At 42.0% G+C, this 24,126-nt stretch overlaps 1 protein-coding gene across 2 annotated transcripts in view; it reads left to right on the forward strand.

Moving 5' to 3' along the window:
• Positions 1-24,126, forward strand: part of LOC119955643 (transforming growth factor beta receptor type 3-like) — a 142,838-nt gene that overhangs the window by 81,848 nt on the left and 36,864 nt on the right. For both annotated transcript variants that reach the window (XM_038782066.1, XM_038782065.1), the window contains exons 5-9: positions 660-807; positions 9,848-10,007; positions 15,043-15,211; positions 17,952-18,123; positions 21,590-21,693. In XM_038782066.1, coding sequence (XP_038637994.1) covers positions 660-807; positions 9,848-10,007; positions 15,043-15,211; positions 17,952-18,123; positions 21,590-21,693 — 753 coding nt within the window. The remainder of the gene's footprint in view (positions 1-659; positions 808-9,847; positions 10,008-15,042; positions 15,212-17,951; positions 18,124-21,589; positions 21,694-24,126) is intronic.

The raw sequence follows: 24,126 nt of genomic DNA on the forward strand, positions 1-24,126 counted from the left end.
CCCCCCCCCCCTCTCATGCGCTCTTTCTCCCTCTCCCCTCTCTCTCCCTCTCCCTCTCAGTTGTGTGTCAGAATTTTAGATTAATTTTTTTAATTTAGCTTTTTTTTCCAATTAAGGGGCAATTTAGCTTGGCCAATCCACCTTGCCTGTACGCTTTTGCGGCCGGGATCGAACTTTGGACCTCAGCACCATGAGGCAGCAGTGCTAACCACTGCGCCACTGTGCTACCAGAATTTGAGATTAATTGACAGATGTGCTAATATATAATTATTATTTTTAATTATTTGAATGTTATCCTTTTAAAAAATGTTGTGAAGTTGAATTTGCATGCATATACACAGGGAAAATACCCTGTTGACACTATCTTTTAATAATGATGATGGAAACAAATAAGGAATATTGCTGATTTTGTTAGAAATAGGCAACTTGTAATTTTAGAATGATTTTGTTAGAAATTATTGCCAATGAATATCACCACAAATATATTATGTTCTCTGACACACCATGTCCCTGTTATAAATGCTACTTTATGTATTTGTGAAATAAAACAACTATTCCAACGTTCAGAATTGTCAGTTTAAAATGTAGTATTATTATCAAATAGAAAAATGGTTTAATTTAAAGTGGTTACTCTATTTGATAAAATGCTTTTTTTGCAGGGTTCTCAGAAAACCACTGTGTTACCCAACGTGGAGGGTATATTTCAAAACCCAGAACGATTGATGTCAACTGTGGAAAATTGCAGTTCAATCAATAGTTTTGTTAAGTTAGAAAATTCTGAAGGGCTAACAGTAGAACTGAGAGAAGGTACGTCTCTGATTTTAATAGGCATATGCAATTTCTCTTCTGGTATCTGGGTTAAAAAAATATTGAAAGTATGAAAAGTTGCAGTTTTATATAAAGAATTTTCATTCTGGTAACTTGAAAGCTCAAACTTCTGAAAAGATATATATGCATATATAAGGATATATGAAAATACTGGCCCTGCTATGGGTTACGGGGGTTAGGTATTTAACTTTGGTGTCCCCAAAATCATCAGAGCACCCTGCCACTACAATGCAAACCCTGCCCATCCATATCAAAGACCATCATCCTCCACATCACCTGGATGTGAAGGATCACTACATGGTCAAATGTAAAAGTCAAATCTTTGAGTCTTCTGTTTTAGCCAAAAGTAATGGGTTGACTTTAAAAAAAAAAAAATTTGTATTCAGATTTTCACAAAATAACAATAACAGAAAAGATTAACAAAAAACAAAAATATTAACAATGAAGAAAAACACTCCCCCCCCCCCCCCCCCCCCCCCCCCCCCCCGGGGTTGCTGCTGCTGGCCTTTTTTTCCCTACCGTTCTGCCAGGAAATCCAGGAAAGGCTGCCACCGCCTGAAAAACCCCTGTACTGATCCCCTCAGGGTACATTTCACCCTCTCCAATTTGATGAACCCCACCATATCGTTGATCCAGGCCTCCACACTTGGGGGCCTCCATCCTTCCACTGAAGAAGAATCCTCCGCCGGGCTATTGGGGACGCAAAGGCCAGAACACCGGCCTCTTTCGCCTCCTGCACTCCCGGCTCCACAGCAACCCCAAATATTGCGAGTCCCCAGCCTGGCTTGACCCTGGATCCCACCCACCTCGACACTGTGCTTGCTACCCCCTTCCAAAATTCCCCCAGCGCTGGGCATGCCCAGAACATATGGGCATGGTTCGCTGGGCTCCCCGAGCACCTAGTACACCTGTCTTCGCCCCCAAAGAACCTACTCATCCTCGTCCCGGTCATATGAGCCCTATGTAGCACCTTGAACTGTATGAGGCTAAGCCTCGCCCATGAAGAGGAGGAGTTCACTCTTTCCAGAGCATCCGTCCACGTCTCCTCCTCAATCTCCTCACCCAGCTCCTCTTCCCATTTACCTTTCAGCTCCTCCACCGAGGCCTCGTCTACCTCCTGCATCACTTGGTATATGTCCGGAATCCTCCCCCCTCCAACCCACACCCCCGAAAGCACCCTGTCCTGAACCCCACGTGGGGGCAGCAGAGGGAACCCCACCACCTGCCGCCTGACAAACGCCCTTACCTGCATATACCTAAAAATGTTCCCCGGGGGAGCCCAAAATTCTCCTCTAACTCACCTAGGCTCGCAAACGTCCCATCTACAAACAGGTCCCTCAACTTCCTAACACCTTCCCTGTGCCAACTCAGGAACCCGCCATCGATTCTCCCTGGAACAAACCTGTGGTTCCCCCGTATCGGGGACCCCATGGGTAATGTCTGAGAGGTTAACATGCATGCTTGATTTGGGCACAAGTGGTTAGCACTGCTGCCTCACGGCGCTCAGGTCACATATTCGATCCCGACCTTTGGTCACTGTCCGTGTGGAGTTTGCACATTCTCAAAGGATTTGCGTGGGCTTTGTGGTAGGCTATACTAGGGGTATCGCGGGACCTAGGTGGAATGTACCTTATACTGTAGTATGAGTGGTAAAACCTGCCTGCTGGTTCCACCCAGCAGGCGGAGCATAAGAGTCTGTGTTTCACCCACAGCAGTCATTCTGTACCCCTTTAATCCCTGAAAATACAAGTTATAAATATGAAAAAATTTGTTTTTTTAGGCTAGAAATTACAGGATTGACTTTTACACGTATTTGGCAACCTGTTGTTTCTTCCTGTCAGATGCTGCTATTTCTCGCTGTTTCTACCTTTTATTTCAGATTTTCAGAATTTACACTTTTTTAAGATGATGGATTCCCGTGAAAATTATCATGATTTGAGAATGAGGTCAAGATTTAGATTATGGCTCAAGCTCAGGGTGATTTTAAGCCCTGTTTTAAGGTTTGGCTGTGCAGGAATTGTATGAGAAAAATATAAGCTAATTCTGTATTCCCAGTGTGGGGCTGTACACTCGAGGGTGTCAAGTTGGAGATTGAGTTACGGGGTGCAAGTAATATCAAGCTGGCCCTGACATGGTGGACCCTGCAATGGTTAGGGGGGGTAATCCCCCCCCCCCCCCCCCCCCCCCCCCATCCCATGTTGGAGTCTCTGGCGCCCTGTCCCATATCGGAGTCTCTGGCGCCCATGTCCCATATCGGAGGCTCTGGCGCCGCTGTCCCATACCGGTGTCTCTGGCGCCCCTGTCCCATATCGGAGTCTCTGGCGCCCCTGTCCCATATCGGAGTCTCTGGCGCCCCTGTCCCATATCGCGGGGTATAGCCCCCACCCGGTCCATACCAGTGGAAAACCCTTTTCACCCAGAGGGTTGGGGGGAATCTGTAACTCGCTGCCTGAAAGGATGGTAACGGCACGAACCCTCACAACATTTAAGAAGCATTTAGATGAGCACTTGAAACATCATAGCATACAAGGCTATGGGCCAAGTGCTGGAAAAGTGGATTAGAATAGATTGTTGCTTGATGGCTGACACAGACACGATGGACAAATGGGCCTCTTTCTGTGCTGTAAAATTCTATGACTCTTATCTCCCTATTACACTAATGAGCGACTCTTTCTTCCGGTAAGGGATCGATTTTCGAATACGTCATTTTAGGACATAAGCTCACTATCAGCACTTGCGCCGCACTTTCTTCCTTCCCAGTCTTTCACCCTACTCTGTCCATGAACTTTACTTCTTGCCATCAACCTGAACATTCAAGCAACATTTAAACATGCCAGTAATTTTCCCAGAAGATCCCTCAATTGTCGCATTCCTCCATTTATCAGACCCCCCCCCCCCCCCCCCCCCCCCCCCCCACCCCTCTTGAATGTATGTCATCGGAGAATCCACTTAAGATAGTTGATGAGGGGAGCCATGCCCGATAGTGGCGGTCTTCGGGGTTTCAGAACAGCCAGATCTATTCCTGGGGAGGAGGGCGGACGCCCTTGCCTTTGCCTCCCTGATCGCCCGCCGTAGAATCCTGTTTGGCTGGCGGTCAGCAGCACCGCCCAGAGCTGCGGATTGGCTGTCCGACCTCTCGGAATCTCTCCAAATGGAGAAAATCAAATTTGCCATCCGAGGGTCGGACGACGGCTTCCACAGAACGTGGGAGCCATTCATGCAACTGTTCCGGGACCTATTTGTGGCCAATGTACAAGAGGAAGAATAGTCGGGGGAAGGTAGCGGGAGGGGCTACAGGTTCGGTACGGGGGTTCGATGGCTAGCTAAGGCCCAAAACCAAACTAAATAAACATGTTGGGGGGGGGGGGGGGGGGGGCGGGCACAGTTACTACTACGAAGATGCTTACCTGTAAATATGTATGTTAATTTTTGCGTGTTTGTTTGTTGTTTTTTTTCTCCTAACAATTTGTAATTTGTTCAATATAAAATATGAAAACTGAATAAAAACATTTATAAAAAAAAAAAGATAGTTGATGAGAGAGGGTGGCACGGTGGCGCAGTGGGTTAGCACTGCTGCCTCACGGCGCCGAGGTCCCAGGTTCGAACCCGGCTCTGGGTCACTGTCCGTGTGTAGTTTGCGCATTCTCCCCGTGTTTGCATGGGGTTCACCCCCACAACCCAAAAAGATGTGCAGGTTAGGTGGATTGGCCATGCTAAATTGCCCCTTAATTGAAAAACATTAATTGGGTAACCTAAATTTTTAAAAAAATCTTTGGATGAGATAGTCCTGTTGTGTATGTTATCACTCACATTACCCCTGTACAGTCCTTGATTTACTGTATTTTGTTCCTTTGGAGCTTCAGCACACAAGACAAGGATTTGAGGTGTACCATCTGCACAAAGTCCCCTTAGCCCATACTTTAAGATCTGTGACAGCTACCTCATAGAAGGTTCATTCAATGCCCTAGGTATCTCACTAGCTTACATCAGATCTTTTATATTGGCTTACTCTATTTTACAGGTGGATACGTGGGTTTGAGTAGGGTGATCATTGCTCGGCACAACATCGAGGGCCGAAGGGCCTGTTCTGTGCTGTAATGTTCTATGTTCTTTAACCTTATATCGATCCTCACTACTTGGTGAATGAAGATAACATGTTCCATACTGTTGAAGTACAAGCAATGTTTAGTATAACATAGTTAAGGGAGTCCATGAATAAAATTCATCACAGGGCCAAAACCTATTTTGTAACTTATACAGTGAAACGGTGATGAGTTAAAGATGATATGAAATTCCAGTTTATGTCAAAATCGTGAATGATTCTTGTCAGCAGAATAGAAAATCCCAGGAACGATGATAATGTTGAGCTGAAATTCTACACTGATGACTCCAGATTATCTGAACTTGTCTAAGCTTGTCATATGTCTATGCTAATCACTCAAAAGTGAAGTTGGACCACATGAGCTGCAATATCATGGACTGTTGAGAAAGCCATCATTTGACGATGATATCGTTCTGTGAAAGGATGTGCAAAGCCTGCAACTATGATTAAACCTCTGAAAAGTTGAACATTTTGTTGATCAGAGAGAAGGTGAAGTTGTTACAGCAAGTGGAATGGCGCAACCTAGAAAACAGACATCACAAAGAAGTGGTAGATTGCATTCTCTTCAGTAGGAAGAGGCTGAGAACGGCTTATTGTCACAAGTAGGCTTCAAATGAAGTTACTGTGAAAAGCCCCAGCGCATGTTCGGGGAGGCTGGTACGGGAATTGAACCGTGCTGCTGGCCTGCCTTGGTCTGCTTTAAAAGCTAGCTCTTTAGTCCTGTGCTAAACCAGGCCCTGCAGAACGTTCCCTTCTTCGATCTAATCCTGCAGGAAAGGGGAGTTGCCCAGGCAAAGAAACTGCCACACAAGAGTTCATCTGCAGTTATAGATGACTGGACTCATTCAAGGTAAGGCACAGCATTGTCTTCTGCACAGTAAGTGGCTAGGTTGCAGTGGCTCCAACGTACTCACGCCCGCTTCTTGAATAAGCATGCACCATGAGATTTTTAAAACAGACTATACTGTTGACATACACCGCTCTTTGATGTTTAAAGGTGAAACATGCAGTGATGGAGAGCAAGGAATGTGTCACTTGTATAGTCTGCAACAACATCAATGGCACTAAAAAGCTACTACTTCTTGTGATAGGACAGTACAAGAAGCCACATTGCTTTGTGAATGTCAAGACACTACTCACACGGTATAAGACTAACAAAACCATCTAGATGACCTCCAGCATTTTTAAGGCTTGGATCAGGAAATTAGGTAAAACATATCGGCAAACGAAAAGGAAGATTGCCATGGTTACAGACAAAAGCCTCTAGCTTCAGGAGCATCAAGCTGATGTTTTTGTCTCCCAATATCTAGGCTAAACCCCAACCAATTGAAGAGGGGGTAATTAGGAATCTGAAAACCCACTACCGACAACAACTTATTTCTCAGGTTCTCCAGACCATCTAAAGAAGTAGGAGGATAATCCAACTGATCTAGAGGTCATGTTCATAATGAAAAAGGAATGGTAGGTGCTAATGGAAGCCATAATAGCCAACTGTTCCCACCTCACTGGGCTCAAACCACACAAGATGTTGGATAAGGAGGAACAGAATGAGGCCAATCAACCCCATCCCTCTGCACTTTTTTTTAGCTTGTTGCGGGAGGCTGGCATGAAAATTTCTGCAGAGACAACCAGGGAAAGTTCCTCTGATGTGGACAGTGCTGTATGCTGCACGACATAACTGACAAATGATGCAATTGAAGATGCAATATGTTCTTCAATCAAGGAGGCCGAGGACCCTGCAGGTTTCTATATGTGTGTGAAGAGAAAAAAATTGGTGAAGACACATGTAGGTCCCTTGCAGTCAGAAACAGGGGAATGTATCATAGGGGACAAAGGAATGGCTGAGCAACTAAATACACACTTTGATTCTGTGTTCACAAATGGGGGCACAAATAAGATACCAGAAATATTGGCGAATGCAGGGTTTAGTGAGAAGAAGGAACTGAAGGTGATCAACGGAGAAATGGTGTCGGGAAAATTGACGGGATTGAAGGCTGATAAAGCCCCAGGGCCTGATGATCTACAATCCAGGGCACTGAAGAGGTGCCTCTCGATTATAGTGGATGCATTGGTGGTCATCTTCCAGGTTTCTATAGGCTGCGGAACAGTTTCTGCAGATTTGAAGGTGGCTATTGTAGCTCCACTGTTTAAAAAGAGAGGTAGAGAGAAAGCAGGGAATTATAGACCAGCAAGCCTGATGTCAGTAGCAGGGAAAATTCTGGAATCGATTTATGAAAGATTTTATGGCAGAACCCTTAGAAAACAGTGGCAGGATCAGAGTAGTATGGATTTATGAAGGGGAAATCATGCTTGACAAATCTACTGGAATCCTTCGATCCTTTGGGGCAGCACGATAGCATTGTGGATAGCACAATTGCTTCACAGCTCCAGGGTCCCAGGTTCGATTCCCGGCTTGGGTCACTGTCTGTGCGGAGTCTGCACGTCCTCCCCGAGTGTGCGTGGGTTTCCTCCGGGTGCTCCGGTTTCCTCCCACAGTCCAAAGATGTGCAGGTTAGGTGGATTAGCCATGTTAAATTGCCCTTAGTGTCCAAAATTGCCCTTGGTGTTGGGTGGGGTTACTGGGTTATGGGGATAAGGTTGAGGTGTTGACCTTGGGTAGGGTGCTCTTTCCAGGAGCCGGTGCAGACTCAATGGGCCGAGTGGCCTCCTACTGCACTGTAAATTCTATGATCTATGTAACTAGTAGAATTGATGAGGGAGAGCCAGTGGAGATGGTGTATTTGGATTTCAAAGTCCTGCATCTGTACCCAGGAAACCGCCATTTTAGGTTGTGCATGCATTGGTAAATGAGAGGTGATTCAAATATGTGATGGGCAATTGTTTTCGGAGTGTCTAGTTATTTAGGAATCATCTACCATCTTGGTGTAGTGGCTATGGGGGACATGGTGACGTAGTGGTATGGTCACTGGACTAGTAATCCTGAGGGTAATGCTCTGGAGACCCGGGTTCAAATCCCACCATAATCGATGATGAAATTTGAATTCAATAAAAAAATTATGGAATTATGACCATGAACCATGACCAGTTAAGGGGCAATTTAGCGTGACCAATCCACCTACCCTGCACATATTTTGGGTTGTTTGAATGTTACATTGCCATTTCAGAGGGCATTTAAGAGTCGTGACGTGGATTTGAGTCTTATGTAGACCAGACCAGGTTGAGGGCGGTAGATGGGTTGATTATCCAGAAAACCCATCCACCACTCTTAACCTGGTCTGGTCTGCATATGATTCCAGATCCACAGCAATATGATTGACTCTTAAATTCCCTCTGAAATGGCCCAGCAAGCCATTTGGTTCAAGGGCAATTAGGGATGGGCAAAAAATGCTGACCCAGCTAGCAATGTCCCCATCCCATGAATGAATTTTTAAAAAGTGTCTTCTCTAAATCAGTATTTAATATAGCGGCAGGAAAGTAAACTAAGCATGAAGTGAGACTTCCTAAAAATGCGCATGTGTGCTGTTTTGATTAATAACAAGATAAATCTCTAATGCCTTGTCTTTCTGAAATTTGCTCATTGGGTGAAAAAAATAAATGAGGCCCTTATAATACACATGTCTTCACCCAACAACCACAGTTTCAATCTGTGCCTATTTATTTTGTTTTTGGAAGCAACTTTTTGTTGGGTATCGCTACTTTTTTTAAGCATAGTAAATCCCCAGCTAATGACCAATACCTGCATACAATTAAACACGATTCATTTGGAATTAGCAACATTATAGCTCCGTAATCAATTAATTTCAAGGACTGAGAAAGAACCAGAGGAGGCAATCTAGACTAGGTAAATTGGAGTTCAATTGGGCGCAGAGGGAAAGAAATATTGAATTGAGAGAGAAAAAATGAACGCTAAAAAATGTAAATGTTATATTTGACATTTTTAAAATATCGAACATCAATTTGCTAAATGAAAATGAGATTAAACCATTTAAATTATTCCTTTTCAGAGCTAGCCAAGTGGATAGATAGCCATTAACATTAATCACGGTTTTTTAAAAAAAATTCCAGTTAAGGGGCAATTTAGCGTGACCAATCCACCTACCCTGCACATATTTTGGGTTGTTTGAATGTTACATTGCCATTTCAGAGGGCATTTAAGAGTCGTGACGTGGATTTGAGTCTTATGTAGACCAGACCAGGTTGAGGGCGGTAGATGGGTTTTTACAATAATCAACAATGGCATCATGGTCACTGTTAGACATTCAGTTCCATATTTATTTGGTGGTGAGACCCGCAGACACTGGTAGAATGTGCAAACGCCACACAGAAAGTGAGCAGGGGCCAGGATCGAACCTAGCCGTCCTAATTATCACGTTGTTAAACAGATCCTTACTGTGGCACATTTATGGACAGTTAGCGCATAAATCTAATAATTAAAAAAAATAACAGGGGTGGGTAAGGGTAAGATGCTGTTTGTGTGAAGTAAATGACGGAACAAATTAATCCACCACCAATTCTAGGGATTTGCAAACCCATACCTATCTATTATTTATTAATGCCTCAAATTTGCTGGCTGGTTTGCATGTCAATACCAATGTGCATTGTTAATCACCATTTTTCCAACCCAATGTTAACAACTATCTTAAGATACTTTGTTTTTGGTTTGTTTTCACTTTAGGCTTTGAGCTTTGCTATCTGCAATCAACCAGCAGTCTGGAAAGTGCTATTCACATTTTCTGTTCAAATAACTAATGGTTTCATATGAGTTAGAATTTTGAAACATTTGTATTTAGCTTAGGACGCTTTCTCATTTGAAAACTTACTTTAAAACCAAAACAGTTACTGGGGTTATTCTCGTTCAACTAATGTTTTTAATTTTTTACGATTTTCTCTCCCAATGTACAGTGAGTACTGGAATCTCTCTTGCTTAAAACTAAGCTTTTTTTTTTTTTTAAACAGATGAAATGCGCTTGTCTAAATGTGAACAACAGCCTCATATCAGTTATCAAAATTATCTGGATTATAAACATGTCCAGGAAAATTTGGGGGGTTGTGTGACACCCGATCAACGCATTGTTCATCAAATCCACATCATAAATCTAATACCCACGAATTTCAGGTACGAATATGTCGGATGTATTAACCCAATTCTTCATTTTTTTAAAACTCAGAAACACTTAGTTTTGTATGAAAACCCAATAAAAGAATGTAATAATTTATGTTAAATTTGATTTAAGGAATTTCCCTCATGCATATTTTCCTCTTGAATGAAAAATATGTGAAATATCCATTCTGCCATTATTTATGACCAGTTGACAAACTTGTGGAAGCAAAGAGCTTTCTAAAAATTTCAGTTTTGGAGAATGCAAGAATGAAAAAATAGCTTCTAATGTCAAATAAATCTGTGACACTTATTTAATATTTCTTCAGAAGCTAATTAGCCATTTAACTCGTATAAATGTCACAGTTCTTTAGTCCACCTGGGGAGTTGCAATTTTTGTTGTAAATGCCACTATTAAGAAATTTCTGACTTATCCACAAGGAACTGCACTTGTTTAGTTGTATAATTACTATCCTGACATTTGCCATCACAAAAGTCTTGAAGTACAGAATTCACCCATGTTCAATTGATCTAGCCTCAGCAGCTTTTTGGGTAGAGAGCTCCTGATTGCCAGTACCCTTGTGAAGAGGTGCTTCCTGATTTCAGCCTGTTTTCCATAACAATTATCCCCCTTTTTCTAATCTCCCCAACCAGAGGAAATTGTTTCTGACTACTTATCAAATCATACATTTAATTATTTTTAACTCAATTAAATAACCCCTCAATCTTTTATACCCATTGGAATACAGGCCTAATCCATTCATCATTCTCATGATTCTCTGCTGCATCCACTCCAAGGCCAATGTATATTTTGGTATGTGTCCAGAACTAAATGCGGAATCCAGAAGAGGCCTCATTGGAGCATTTTGCAATGGCAGCATAACTACCACCTCTTTGTATTCCAGTTTTGTTGAGTAACAGGCTAATATTTTAGCATTTTTTTTCATTAGAGGGACTCCACTAAATTCCTCTGCTCTTGCGCAGACCCTACGTTCTCATCATTTAGCTAATACCTTCATCTGTTTTTCTTTTGTTCAAAGTGGATGACATTATAGTGAATTCATTTAAATTAACATTTCTGGAGATGTTGGATTGGTGTTTCTTTAGATGTTGACTAACTTGACTATTTCCAGCGTTCTTTTGAATTTTCTCCAATTTCCATTGCTTAGTTTTTTAAATCTCTGCAGTATTGTTTCAGTACCATATTGATTTTGTTGTCAGTTTTATTTAGCTCCGATTTCTTGTTGTCTCCAGAGTGTTATTCCAATACTCATTTCAATTGATTTTAATTAATGTTTTCTGAAATATAGGTTTATTGTGTTGAGGTTTAATGTTTATTCTAGGACAAAGAGATAATAATTCTGAAAGATCTTGCTTTCTTTTTTTTTTTGCAGGGTATTTGTTTACTTTCAATACTCTATTATTTTTGACCAGAACATTTTGCTGGTTATGAAAGAAGCACATCCTTGTAGTGTAGGACTAATCATTTGAGAATTGAATATTAGCCTTAGTCAAGTTTCTATTGCTGATGATATTGAATAAATATTTAATCTGTTCCTTTAAAACTTCATTGTACACTACTTTAACCCACTTAAAATAATACCGTCCCACTAAAAATACCAAATGTATTTTCCATCGCTTACAATATTTAAAGTGCTTTATGTGTATTGTTTTGTCACTTGTATTAAATGCATATACGTGGAGTTGTTTTCTCCAGTTAGCGCTGTTTTCTTAAGTACAATTCACCTGAAACTGACCAGATCAGTGGAAAAGGTAAAGATATTTGCAATAATGGAGTTTCTTGGACTCAACAGTCCCACTTCCGGCCTCCAACCTACACGCTGTGCCGGCCCCCCTTCAACTTTAAATCCACCAGATGTAATACATGGTCGGAATTGACCAATGCCGATTACTCCACATTATTTACCCCAGATAACAAGGCCTTACCCACACGTGAATTCACCTTGTGTACAGCCGAAAAAAATGAAAACTCCTTACCTCCCGGGTGCATAAACCGCCAAGGGCCAACAACCACCTCATGAGCTTAGCATCATCTCAATTCGGGGCATATACATTCACCAGCCCCACAGTCCTACCCTCCAGTGGTGACTATCACATAACCCCCCCCCCCCCCCCCTCCCCAAAAGATCAGCCACCACCTCCCACCTCACCCGCCTGAAAATGACCCGTCTGCTAACCAGGATCTCCAGCCCCTACTGCCCTGCTGTCAAACCATGAGTGAAAAACCTGACTCGCCCGGGCTTTCCTCAACCTGATTGGTCCTGCACCTGCAGGTAAGTCTCTTGTAGGAACACAACAGCCCCCAGCCCTTTTAATGGGGAAAGAACCATTGGCCCTCCCCCAAGCCCTAAATGTTTCAGGTGATCAGCTTTGTTGAGAGTCTCTCACTTGGATCTACAATATTCTAACTTGGGCCACAGTGTTACCATTGAACAATGGCTGACACTGTACACTTGAAAATGTTTTATGTGGAGCTGATGGATGGGTGGTGCAGATAGTAAATTACTGACTGAGAAGTAATTCTAAACAGAGACTTTAATAACCCAGACTCAAAATAACTATGATTTGAAATAAACATGCAATGTGAATAGTGATAATTGACATTTGTATCCTTGTTTCTTCCTGCTGCCTCTTGTCCTTTAAACCCTAAATTACAAACTCAATTTTTGACCAAGCCTTTTGCCATCTCTCCTATTACCTTTCTCCTTGGTTCAGTGTCTGATTCTTGTCTAATAATACCACAATAATTTTCTACATCAAAAGTGCTTTATGGGGGTGGCACAGTGGTTAGCATTGAGGACCGTGATTCAATTCCGTCCTCCGGTCAGGTGAATTGGCCACGCTAAATTGCCTCTTAATTGGAAAAAACGATTGGGTACTCTAAATTTATTTTTTTTAATGCTTCATAAGTTAAAGTAGAACATAGAACAGTACAGCACAGAACAGGCCCATCGGCCCTCGATGTTGTGCCGAGCAATTATCACCCTACTCAAACCCACGTATCCACCCTATACCCGTAACCCAACAACCCCCCCCCCTAACCTTACTTTTTAGGACACTACGGGCAATTTAGCATGGCCAATCCACCTAACCCGCACATCTTTGGACTGTATAGTTATATAGTCCTGAGTTGAATCTTTTATTTTGCCGTTTCTTCACTGTCGCTGGATTAAAATCCTGGAATTCCATTCCGAACATCAGTGTGGGTGTACTTACAATACGTGAACTGCAACGGTTCAAGAAGGCGGCTTGCCATCATCTTCTCAAGGGCAGTTCAAAATGGGCAGTAAATGCTGGCCTTGCCAGTGACACTGACATCCCATGGAATAATATTTTTAAAAACCTGCCCTTGTGTTGCCATTTATAAAGATGTCAGCAATGGTATTAAATTAAGAAATTAGCATGCTTCTGATAATGAAAATTGAATCAGACTGTCAATAATCCCAATCCCAATGCAGAAGTAGGCCATTTGGCTGTTTGAACTGACTCCAGAGGAACCATCTCACATTTGTTCCTTTTTTCGTTCTTCGAATGTTTTTTGTTCTGATTCTCTCTTAAAAGTTGTTATTGACCCAGAATAAAGAGCTAATTGTGGTAAAGCATTTCATATTCTAATAAAACTATACTTTCAAATAAATTCTTCTAACTTCCCCGTTTTTGCTTCAGTACTGAATTGACATCCTTTGTTACCAATTCAGCGGTCAATGGAGCAATCGGAGGTATTTCTGAGGTACACTCTCCTTACCATTCTCCAATGAATATATCTATAGGTTTTAAAATACCTCCTCATAACTAGATGCTCTTTTTCTAGTTGTCAACCTAGTGAATCATGCTGAGCCTTTTCAATGGCTTTTTATATTGCGTTTTTCACAACTGTACAATACTTCAATAGTGATCTAGATGGTGCTTACTGCAGATTAATCATTATTGCTCTATTTTAAACTGTTTTGCCCTATTTGTGGCTTTTTCCTTTGGTAGTCCTGCTGTTAGATAGATGTGATCCGCACCCTGTTTTCTTACTCCTTTCAGAATTTAACCATTTTCTATTTATTTTTCAGCCTTCCCCAAAATGAACTATTTCAGACAATGTTGAGTTGCATTATCCAGTTCCCTAATGTTTGTGTTTCTGAGGAACTCTGCACTCTCCTTCAGTGTTCCTTACATTGATCATTGGAAAATTTTACCTGTTGCTATATACATCAAGCTGAGTTTAGTGGATAAATATTAGCATGGCGGACATCTTCGTCTCGAATCTTATTCAGAATAAGGAACTAATCCGTCCAACAAATCACATTTACCCGTGCCTGTTGCAAAGCTGCTTTGATGTGATCTTGAAAGGTCCACAGTTACATTCTAGGATGTATTAAAGCAGAGCATGTTATTTGCATGGCCATTTGCAACAAAAGCTTTTCTTCCCTCCGTATGACTAATATTCATAAATCAAATTTAGGACAGCACCGTAGAACAGTGGTTAGCACAGTTGCTTCACAGCTCCAGTGTCCCAGATTCGATTCCAGCTTGGGTCACTGTCTGTGCGGAGTCTGCACGTTCTCCCCGTGTCTGCGTGGGTTTCCTCCGGGTTATCCGGTTTCCTCCCACAGACCAAAGATGTGCAGGTTAGGTGGATTGGCCATGCTAAATTGCCCTTAGTATCGAAAAAAGGTTAGTTGGGGTTGCTGGGTTACGGGGATAGGGTGGAAGTGTGGGTTTAAGTAGGGTGCTCTTTCCAAGGGTCAGTGCAGACTCGATAGGCTGAATGGCCTCCTTCTGCACTGTAAATTCTATGACAAATGCAAGAACTATGTCCACATTTTTAGATTATTGGATTTTTTTCCCCCCCTCATTTTTATTCTGTGTCTCGTCTTTGGCTTTTAAATCTAGATTTCCATGAAAGGCTTCGTTTTTAAGTTACCAAACTATTATACTTGCCTATCTAGCCTAATTTTGTTAGTTCTTGTAGTTGATTTTCTATTGTATGATCAAACATTAAAATATTGTGACATATGTTTATGCAATATTTTACACTTGACAGCAATGTTTTTGGGGATCACAAAGTTAGGAGCTCAGAAAAGAAGAGCGTTAACATGGATGTTGAATTTACACATGGGAATAATTGTCATAGTGTCTTCCTGGTTATACAGAGCAATCAGCCTATTAACTTGAACATCGGTGGAGAAGTTCCTTCATTATTACATCTTAAGGTAACAAAACAATATCAGAATCATATATCCTCAAAATTACAAGGGGATTTTCATAGTAACTTCATTGCAGTATTAATGTAAGCCTACTTGTGACAATAATGATTATTATTATTAATCATTTGGAACATTTATTCATAAGGAGAGCATTTTCAAATAAATGTTGCATTGTAGTCCCTGATGTAATATGATGCAGTTATATTTTGTATTCTTTAATATATTGTGCCTAGAATGGTATATGACGTGGAGGTGCAGGCGTTGGACTGGGGTGGGCACAGTAAAAAGTCTTACAACACCAGGTTAACCAACAGGTTTGTTTGGAATTACTAGCTCTCGGAACATAGCTCCTTCACCGACTCACCTGATGATGTACTTAACCTTTTTTAAGTACAAAATGTCAACCAGGACAAAGCACGGGACGGAACAGAGTCCTCCACCCAGAACTCTCCTCTGGGCTCATCCGCCTTCACCCGCGTCTGCAGCTCCAGCAAGTCCAAGACCTCAAAATGGGCACCAGCGGGCAAGCTCAATCCCAAGAATCCATGACATATTGTAGAAGAAGGAGCATACAAGTTTCAGACATGACCAGAACATGTGTGTATGATTCGCTAGCCCCTGAGATCAATCGTCACACTTATCCAAAACACTCATCCACGCCTTGGTCATTTGCACCACCTTGAACTGAATCCAGCTGAGACTAGCACATGAGGAGGTAGGGTTAATCCTGTGCAGGGCCTCACTGCACCCCCACTCACCAAAAACTGGACCCAGCTCCCCCTCCCATTACCCTTTTGTGCCATCCAACAGAGCTTGCTCGACCCACAAGATTTGAGCATAAATATCCAATATCTTCATCTCCCCCAACTCAGGCAGTTAAAGGATCCTATCCAAAGGAGACTGCAAGGGTGCCAAGGGAAAGGAAGGAATCCACTTGCGCAAGAAAAGTCATGCACCTGAAAAAACCTAAATAAGTTAGTCCTTGGGAGTTGGAATTTAACCAACAACTCTTCAAAACTTGCAAGCTTCCCCTCTATAAACATGTCCCCAAACCACTCCAATGCCTCCCTCCCCCATGATCTAAATGACGAGTCCAAACCCACCAGTCCACAGTGATGATTTCTGAAGATTGAGGCGAATGTTGACATGGCACCCAATTTAAAATGTTGCCTAAAGTGTCTCCAAATCCTCAAGAGTGGCCACCACTACTAGGCTTGAAGCAATTTTGCGGGGGAAAATAGAAGTTAAGCAATAGCCAAGGTCCTCCGAGAAGTACCTCTACAAGCGGTCCCCTCCATCTGCCCCCCCCCCCCCCCCTCCCCTCCCCCATATGGAATCAGACCTTTAAACCACCCCTGTACTGAATCAATGTTTGCAGCCCAATAATAAATTACCAGATTAGGCAGTGCTCGGCTTCCCGACTGCCTCTCCCTCTGCAGAATTGTTCTATGAATCAATGGGGCCTGATCTGCCCAAATAAAGGAAGATATCATTTTATTAACCTTAACAAAGAAAGACTTGGGAACAAAAACAGGAAGACTCTGAAACAAAAATAAAAACCTAGACCATGCCCGCCAAGGACAGAGGGAGGTTATCCCAGTTCTTCAAGTCAGATTTAACCTCATTCACTAGGCGTCAATGAAGCGAGGCCCAGTTGTGGGCCACAGTGATTCCCAGATAACAAAAGCTGGACCTGGGCAAGTGAAAAATCAATATCCCTAAATTGGCTCCCCTCCCCAAAGAACTCACCAGAAATTATTGATTTTGTCCAAACCCCAATTTATGCCCCAAGAAAGAGCCAAAACTCCTAAATTCATTATCTCCTCTAAACTGGAGAGCAGATCCGTTATATATAACAGCAGATCATCTGCATACAGGGACACCCTACGCTCCCTCCCTCACCTCTTTATTCCCTCCACCCCGTTAATGACCTCAGTGCTATAACCAGAAGCTCAGTTACCAAGGCAAACAAGCGGGGACAATAGGGAACCCTGCTTCATACTCCTATTCAACTGGAAATATCCTGAGCTCAGGCCATTCATATGAACACTTGTGGTGGGAGCAAGAAGATGAATCTAAGAGATAAACTTAGACCCAAAAACGAACCTTCTAAGGATTTTGAACAGATATCCCCATTCATCACTGTCCATTTAAATAATCACCTCTGGCTCCGGGACTTGAGGGGCCAAGATAATAAGTAGTCAGCGTATGTTGGCCGATAGATGCCAGATCTTGACAGAACCAATCTGTTCCTCCGAGATCGCTCCTGGGAGGCAGGTCTCCAGGCACATTGCCAGAACATTTACCAACCGCTTCGGGTCGGCATTCAGCAGCAAAATAGGATGATAGTTTAAACTCTCCCCACACCACCATTTAACCTCGCTGGAGAATATATTGGTCCCAGTCCTCTTGAGGTGCAATCTATTCCACCTTGTAAAGGTCCGTTCTGCCCAGAAATGGCCTCAAAATGGCCTCATTACGCCAAGAATCCAAAGCTGTTCCTCCACCATTTTTCTAGCCGCACATTAACTTACTACAACCTATTGTTCCTATACTCATTAGCACATAACATTGGGAATAAGAAGCTCAAATTAATTTGAAAATATAAGTAATTTAAGTTATAGAATTAAGCTTTGTTTTTGCAAGAGTAAACCAACTTACTGCTTGACAAAATGAAAATTTAGCAATGACACTTAAATGTAAATGATAATTTTGATTTGAGTAACAATTTTGTATCATTTCTCAGCTTTCTCATGAAATCAATGCTACTTGGCCAGGATTGAGTTCATCAGTTATATCTGATCTCCCAAAAGCCTCAAAAGAACTGGTGGAATGGGCCATTAAAAATGGAATTGCTGCTACATCTTTAACAGAGATTCCATTGGTTGCTGAGATCAAACTTAAATGTGATCTTCATGGTAAGAGGAACTGTAGGTGCAGAGAACCTTTGAAGTTGCTTTTTGCCTGCAAAGAAATCATATATTTCATTATGTCAGGTAAATTAGGTGAGCCAGGAATGGTGTGTTCATGGCATGGGCAAATTCTAAAAATGAAGTAAATTTAGGTAAATTTAGGCCTTGAATTGAATGCAAAGGAGATTTGCTACATAGCACCTCTGGGAAGGTGAGACATGGATTATGTGGAGAGACCCGAGGAGCTTTTGTTGTTCATCTAGGAATGGAGAAGGTTAAGGGGAGTTTTAATAGAGGTATTCGGGATCATGTATAGTATTGATAGAGCAAATAAAGCAAAACTGTTTCCAGTGATGAGTGGTCAGTAAGCAGAGGCACTGCTTTGGGGCATGGCTTAATTCAAATTTGGATTGAAATATATATTTTGGCCAGGAATTCCTGCTGAAAGTTTTAAAAAACAAATTTAGAGTACCCAATTATTTTTTCCCAATTAAGGGGCAATTTAGCGTGGCCAATCCAACTGCATATGTAGTTGTGGGGGTGACACCCACGCAGACACGGGGAGAATGTGCAAATTCCACACTGACAGTGACCCAGGACTGGGATCGAACCCGAGATCTCGGCGTCGTGAGGCAGCAGTGCTAACCACTGCACCACCGTGCTGCCCCATTTCCGCGGAAAGTTAATTGGGTTTTGCCTCTCGACATTTTCCATCCTGCCCGCTAAATTTTCCACTGATTGCGAGATAGAAATTCCCAAGCTTTGTGTCGACTTTAGTCTTTGCATTTTGGGTAAGGCAACAATGTGATGGTCACTGACAGTGGAGGGTAGTGAGTGTAGACCAGGGGTGGGCAAACTACGGCCCGCGGGCCGCATGCGGCCCGCCAAAGGTATTTCTGCGGCCCACCAAGTCATTAAAAAAAAAAATTTAAAATTTTTTTTTTTTTTTTAAATTTTTTTTTAAAGGGTAATGGGTGGGGGGGCTGTTGGGTTACTTACTGGTATAGGGTGGATACGTTGACTTGAGTAGGGTGATCATTGCTTGGCACAACGTCGAGGGCCAAAGGGCCTGTTCTGTGCTGTACTGTTCTATGTTCTATATGAGGCGCCCACAATCATAACCGGGTGAAGTAATTATTTTACTTAATATACTATGCGGCCCTTTGTGAATTGTGAATTTCTGAATGCGGCCCTTGCACGGAAAAGTTTGCCCACCCCTGGTGTAGACTGTTGGTCAATGGGGAATTAGGGTTACTGTTACTGGCATAATTCTTGAATAAGTGGTTCATATACAATGGGGGTGTAAAGGGCCTGTGTGCATTGCAGCCTCCCTTCCTCTTCCCCCTCCTTCACCACCGTCTTGCTTGATAGGTGGTGGCAAGGAATAGTCCCTCACAATGGTAATGTTGTGTAGCATACAGTGTTCCATGACTGCTCTTGAAACCTGCTCAGCCAAGTACTGCAAGACTCCTCCAGAGTGGCCCAAGCAATTGAATCATTGCTTCAGGTTGCCGTTGTTCTGTTGTATCAGATTTCTTGTGACATCATGGCTCTCAGAATGGCAATGTCTGCTCTTTGGTTTGCTTTAGTGGTTAATGTACAATTGACACAGAAGTTGCCACAGAATATATGTGATGTGACTTCTGCCAGCATATAACAACAACCTAAATTTATATAGTGCCTTAAAATGTCCCAAGAAGCTTCATATGAACATTATAAAACAAAATATGTCACTGAGCCGCATGGTCAAAGAAGAGTGTCATAAGGAAGGAAGCAAGGGAGAGAGACAGAGGACTTTTGTGAGGGTATTGCAGAGCTCTAGGCCTAGGCAATTGAAGGGTGTGGTGACTATTGGTGGAGCAATTAAAATCTGTAATTCTCAAAAGCCAGAAATCGAGGAGCATGAATATCTCGGAGGGTTGAAAAAAAAGAAAGACTTGCATTTATATATTCGTTTCAGGACAACCAGATGGCTCAAAGTGCTTTTCAGCCACTTAAGTACTTTATGAAGTGTAATCACTTTTATAATTTATGAAACACGACAGCCAATTTTGAAACAACTAATCTCCATAATGACCAGGTAGCTTTGTTTGCGATCAAAGAAAAATACTACAGATACTGGAGATCTGAAATATAAACAGAAAGTGCTGGAGAGTAGGTTTGGCAACATCTGTGAAGAGAAACAAGAGATAACGTTTCAAGTCCAAGTGGGCCCCTTTTTCTGGAAAAGCGAGAGAACCAAGGTTGATCTAATAGACTACTTTAAAATGTTGCTAGAACATAGAAAACTACAACACAGAACAGGCCCTTCGGCCCACGATGTTGTGCCAAAATTGTCGAAGAGCGTGATAAAGATGTAGAGAAGATGTTTCCACTGTGAAATGATCCAAAGCTAGAGTTTATATATGGTCACTAATCAAACACAATAAGGAATTCGGTAGAAACTTCTTTAGCCAGAGTATGAAGTAGTTGATATGAATAACATGCATGTACTTATTTACATGATGGAGAAAGGAAAAAGTATATACTGATAGAATTAGATAGAGATTGGTGAGAGATGACTTGTGAAATGTAAACACTGGCACAGAGAAACTGGGCTGAATGGTCTGAATGTGTGCTATAAATTCAATGTAATTTTGCATCATGACCAAATAGAATTTTTCAGTTAAAACAGTGACTTCACCATGCCATTATAAGTGTTAGCATAAAACATTCATTCAAAATTTCTGACACAGACAGCTCACCGTCGATAGGAATGCATAACCAGTGCAAACCTAATGTTTATGTAGGTTATGTATTTCACAAAAAAAATCAAGTCAAAACTTTAAAATTAATTTTTTAAATATTTTATTTGGAACCGTTGTTGGCTTCGAATCTCTTGGGCGATGATCTCCACTTGAAATATCATTTATTCTAATGCATAATTTGACACCCCTGCATAGTACGAATCTAGTGGTCTTAACCTTCCAACTTGCTATTTTTCCTTTACCTAAAAATGAGAAATTAATTTTGCATTTAACATGCATCCAAATATTGTAAAATCTTCAATGAAAATATTGTTTTAAAAATATCCCAAATTTGTGATTGAAAGCAACAATTTTTTTAAAAATTCAGTGCAGAGGAAAGAGTGACAATTTTGAGTTTAATATGGGTCACATGTAAAGTAATACTTATCTCGACAATGAATGACAGTTTTATGCTGTGAGATCTTAGTCTGAAACTAGTCTGGTTTGGGATGCTTCACATTAGTTTGACTTACCACCCTTCAGTTATCAAAGAACGAATGCTGGTATTCCACAAGAATAAATTTTATGCTCGCTATGTATTTTTACCAGTATATTATCCAACCAATTCATTTCGGATGGAAGTGGATAGCATGATGTTTAGCAGTTGTGGTAAGGGGTTGGAGAATATGGGATGTATTTTCTTTAGGAACAAAACGGTTGACTCTGAACTTTCATTTTTTACACAGCAAATGATGTCCACATGTCCGCATCAGAGTCTCCAGACAAATATGTTAACTCCGTTCACTGTGGAGAATCAGAGATGGAAATCATTGTTAGCAAATTTAGGAAGGTAAATATCAAATATACTACCTTGCAACAAGGAGGATTATTAGGTTTGAGCCCAAAATGTGTACCGTGTGAATGGGATTTTGAGACGTATTCAAATTTTGCCAGCAAGCTGTAGGTGCCAAGTTTTTTTTTCTTAATAGAGTACCCAATTATTATTTTTTTTTTTTCCAATTAAGGGGCAATTTAGCGTGGCCAATCCACCTACCCTGAACATCTTTGGGTTTGTGGGGGGGGGGGGGGGGAAGACACGTGGAGAATGTGAAAACTCCACGCAGACAGTGACCCAGGGCCGGGATCGAACCTGGGACCTTGGTGCCGTGAGGTAGCAATGCTAAACACTGTGCCACGTGCTGCCCGTGTAGGTGCTAAGCTTATACCTGAGTGTAGCTTCCTGTTTGTGGAAGGATAGATTGAGGGCAGATAATTAGTTGACTCCAACACTGAACATGGGCCTGAAGCAGTTCAACTTCTTGTGAACCATAGAAATTCAAGACAAATCATGGGACTTTGCTTTCAAAGCCACCACAGTCCCTTTAGGGCCATTGGTTTGGCTGCACTTTGATTGTTGCAAATATGTGGAGCATGCTTATTCCTACATACTGCCATTTGTATCTGAATGATGCAAATTAAGTCTTATGACAGTATAGGACCCTAAATTGCATAATTAAGCAGCCTTGGGCTTGAAGTAGGTTTGCAAGGTGCTCAGCAGACCCATCTGAAAATGGCATCAGTTGACTGTATAAGATACAGATCATATTTCAACTGGAAAATGTTTGCATTTTTCTGGTCAATTAATCATGAAAACATATTAACCTTGAGAGAATAAAACAATGGACAGTGATATGATTTTGGGAATCCTGATCAAGGTAAATTAGTTTATTTTCTTTAAAAAAAAGTAAAGGCTTTGAAATTAGCTGCTATAAATGTCAAAATTGGAATCTGCTTCAATACATACTCTTCACAGCACAAGATTGACAATGCAATTAGTAACTTGCCTCCCGAATGGAAGACGTTCTATCTATTGGGCATAGGTTTCAGCGCACAGATACCACAAGGTAGATTTGAAGGCTCAATTTAATGAGATCTGACCTCACTTTCAATCAAGTTAGAAATATTAAGATCCTGAAACTATAGCAAGATTTGAGAGTAAAGTGTATATTTAATTTCACCCAAGTTGCTTTTGTTACCTTGGATATGGCCTTTCCTTGGTTACACAACTCTTAATATTAAATAAAATTAAAATAAAGTGCTGAACAGTGGGAACAAAGATCATAAAAGACCATAAGACAGTAGGCTATTCAGCCCTCTGCTATTCAATGAGATCATGACTGATCCACTTTCCCATCTTATCGTCATAACCCTTGATTCCTTTGCTGATTAAAATATACCCATCTCAGCCTTGAGCATACCTAATGACCCAGCCGCCAAAGCCCTCTGTGGTAAAGAATTCTACAGATTCACTACTCTCCGAGAAAGAAGGTGCATCATCTCCTACACTTTACCATGAGAAGTCATTGAGAATTGTGCCAGGTATTGTGGAGAGGACTGTCCTTTTGGAATACTGAAAGGTTTAGGGAGAGAGGGGGAGGGGGGGGGGGGGGGGGGGGTGTTGGGGCGGTCGGGGTGGTCTGGTGGCGCCATCATGCTAGAAATGGTGGAGATGATTTGTTTATTCTAGCAGCTGGTGGGGCAGAACATGAGATCAAGGGGGGACGCTCTTGTGGGGGGGGGGGGGGGTGAAGGGATGAAAGCAGAAATGCAAGAAATATAGTGGACACAGTTCAGCATAGTGATGGGTAATCCGCTATTGAGGAAAACCAGTGGATGAAATTGTATAACCCCATCAACATATTTGTAGGCAGGGAGGGGGGGTAAATAAAATAAAATGGGTGCCCTGCTGACTCCTCTTGCCCACCCTGAATTGTCCCCCATGTTATGGTGGGTCGGAAAGATGTTAGGCAGCCTGCCTTCCCGTAAGCCTCTTGAGGCCCCTAATTAGCCAATTAATGACCCCATATTTCTTCCGCTGCAATAATTGCAGCTGGGTAAGGCAAAATAAGTGAGCCAGCCTGCAAGATTTGCCATCTCCTACAAACAGCAGCAAGGATTTGGGGGGCATGCCAGGGCGTATCCTCTTTGGGGAGAATTCCCTGTGCCACTCTGCACCCTCCTGCTAGGGCTCCTGATCCCCCTCCAGCCACGCAAGTTCACTATGCATATTCTCCTCAAGGATTCCTTGAATTGCAAGCATTAGCAAACACTCTGCTCTACCACTGCTGGGACTACTTAGTTGGCAGAGAATGAGATTGGACATCAGCTCTCGAAGCTCCTGTTCCTGAGGGGCTGTCTCTTTGGTAAGGTGGCTCCAGTGTATTATCACTGCAGGACAGCCCATTTTCAAGTCGGCGAATTGCTGATGGATTTTTCTACTGTG

Source organism: Scyliorhinus canicula, chromosome 21 (genome assembly GCF_902713615.1).
Source record: "Scyliorhinus canicula chromosome 21, sScyCan1.1, whole genome shotgun sequence".
NCBI lineage: Eukaryota > Metazoa > Chordata > Chondrichthyes > Carcharhiniformes > Scyliorhinidae > Scyliorhinus > Scyliorhinus canicula.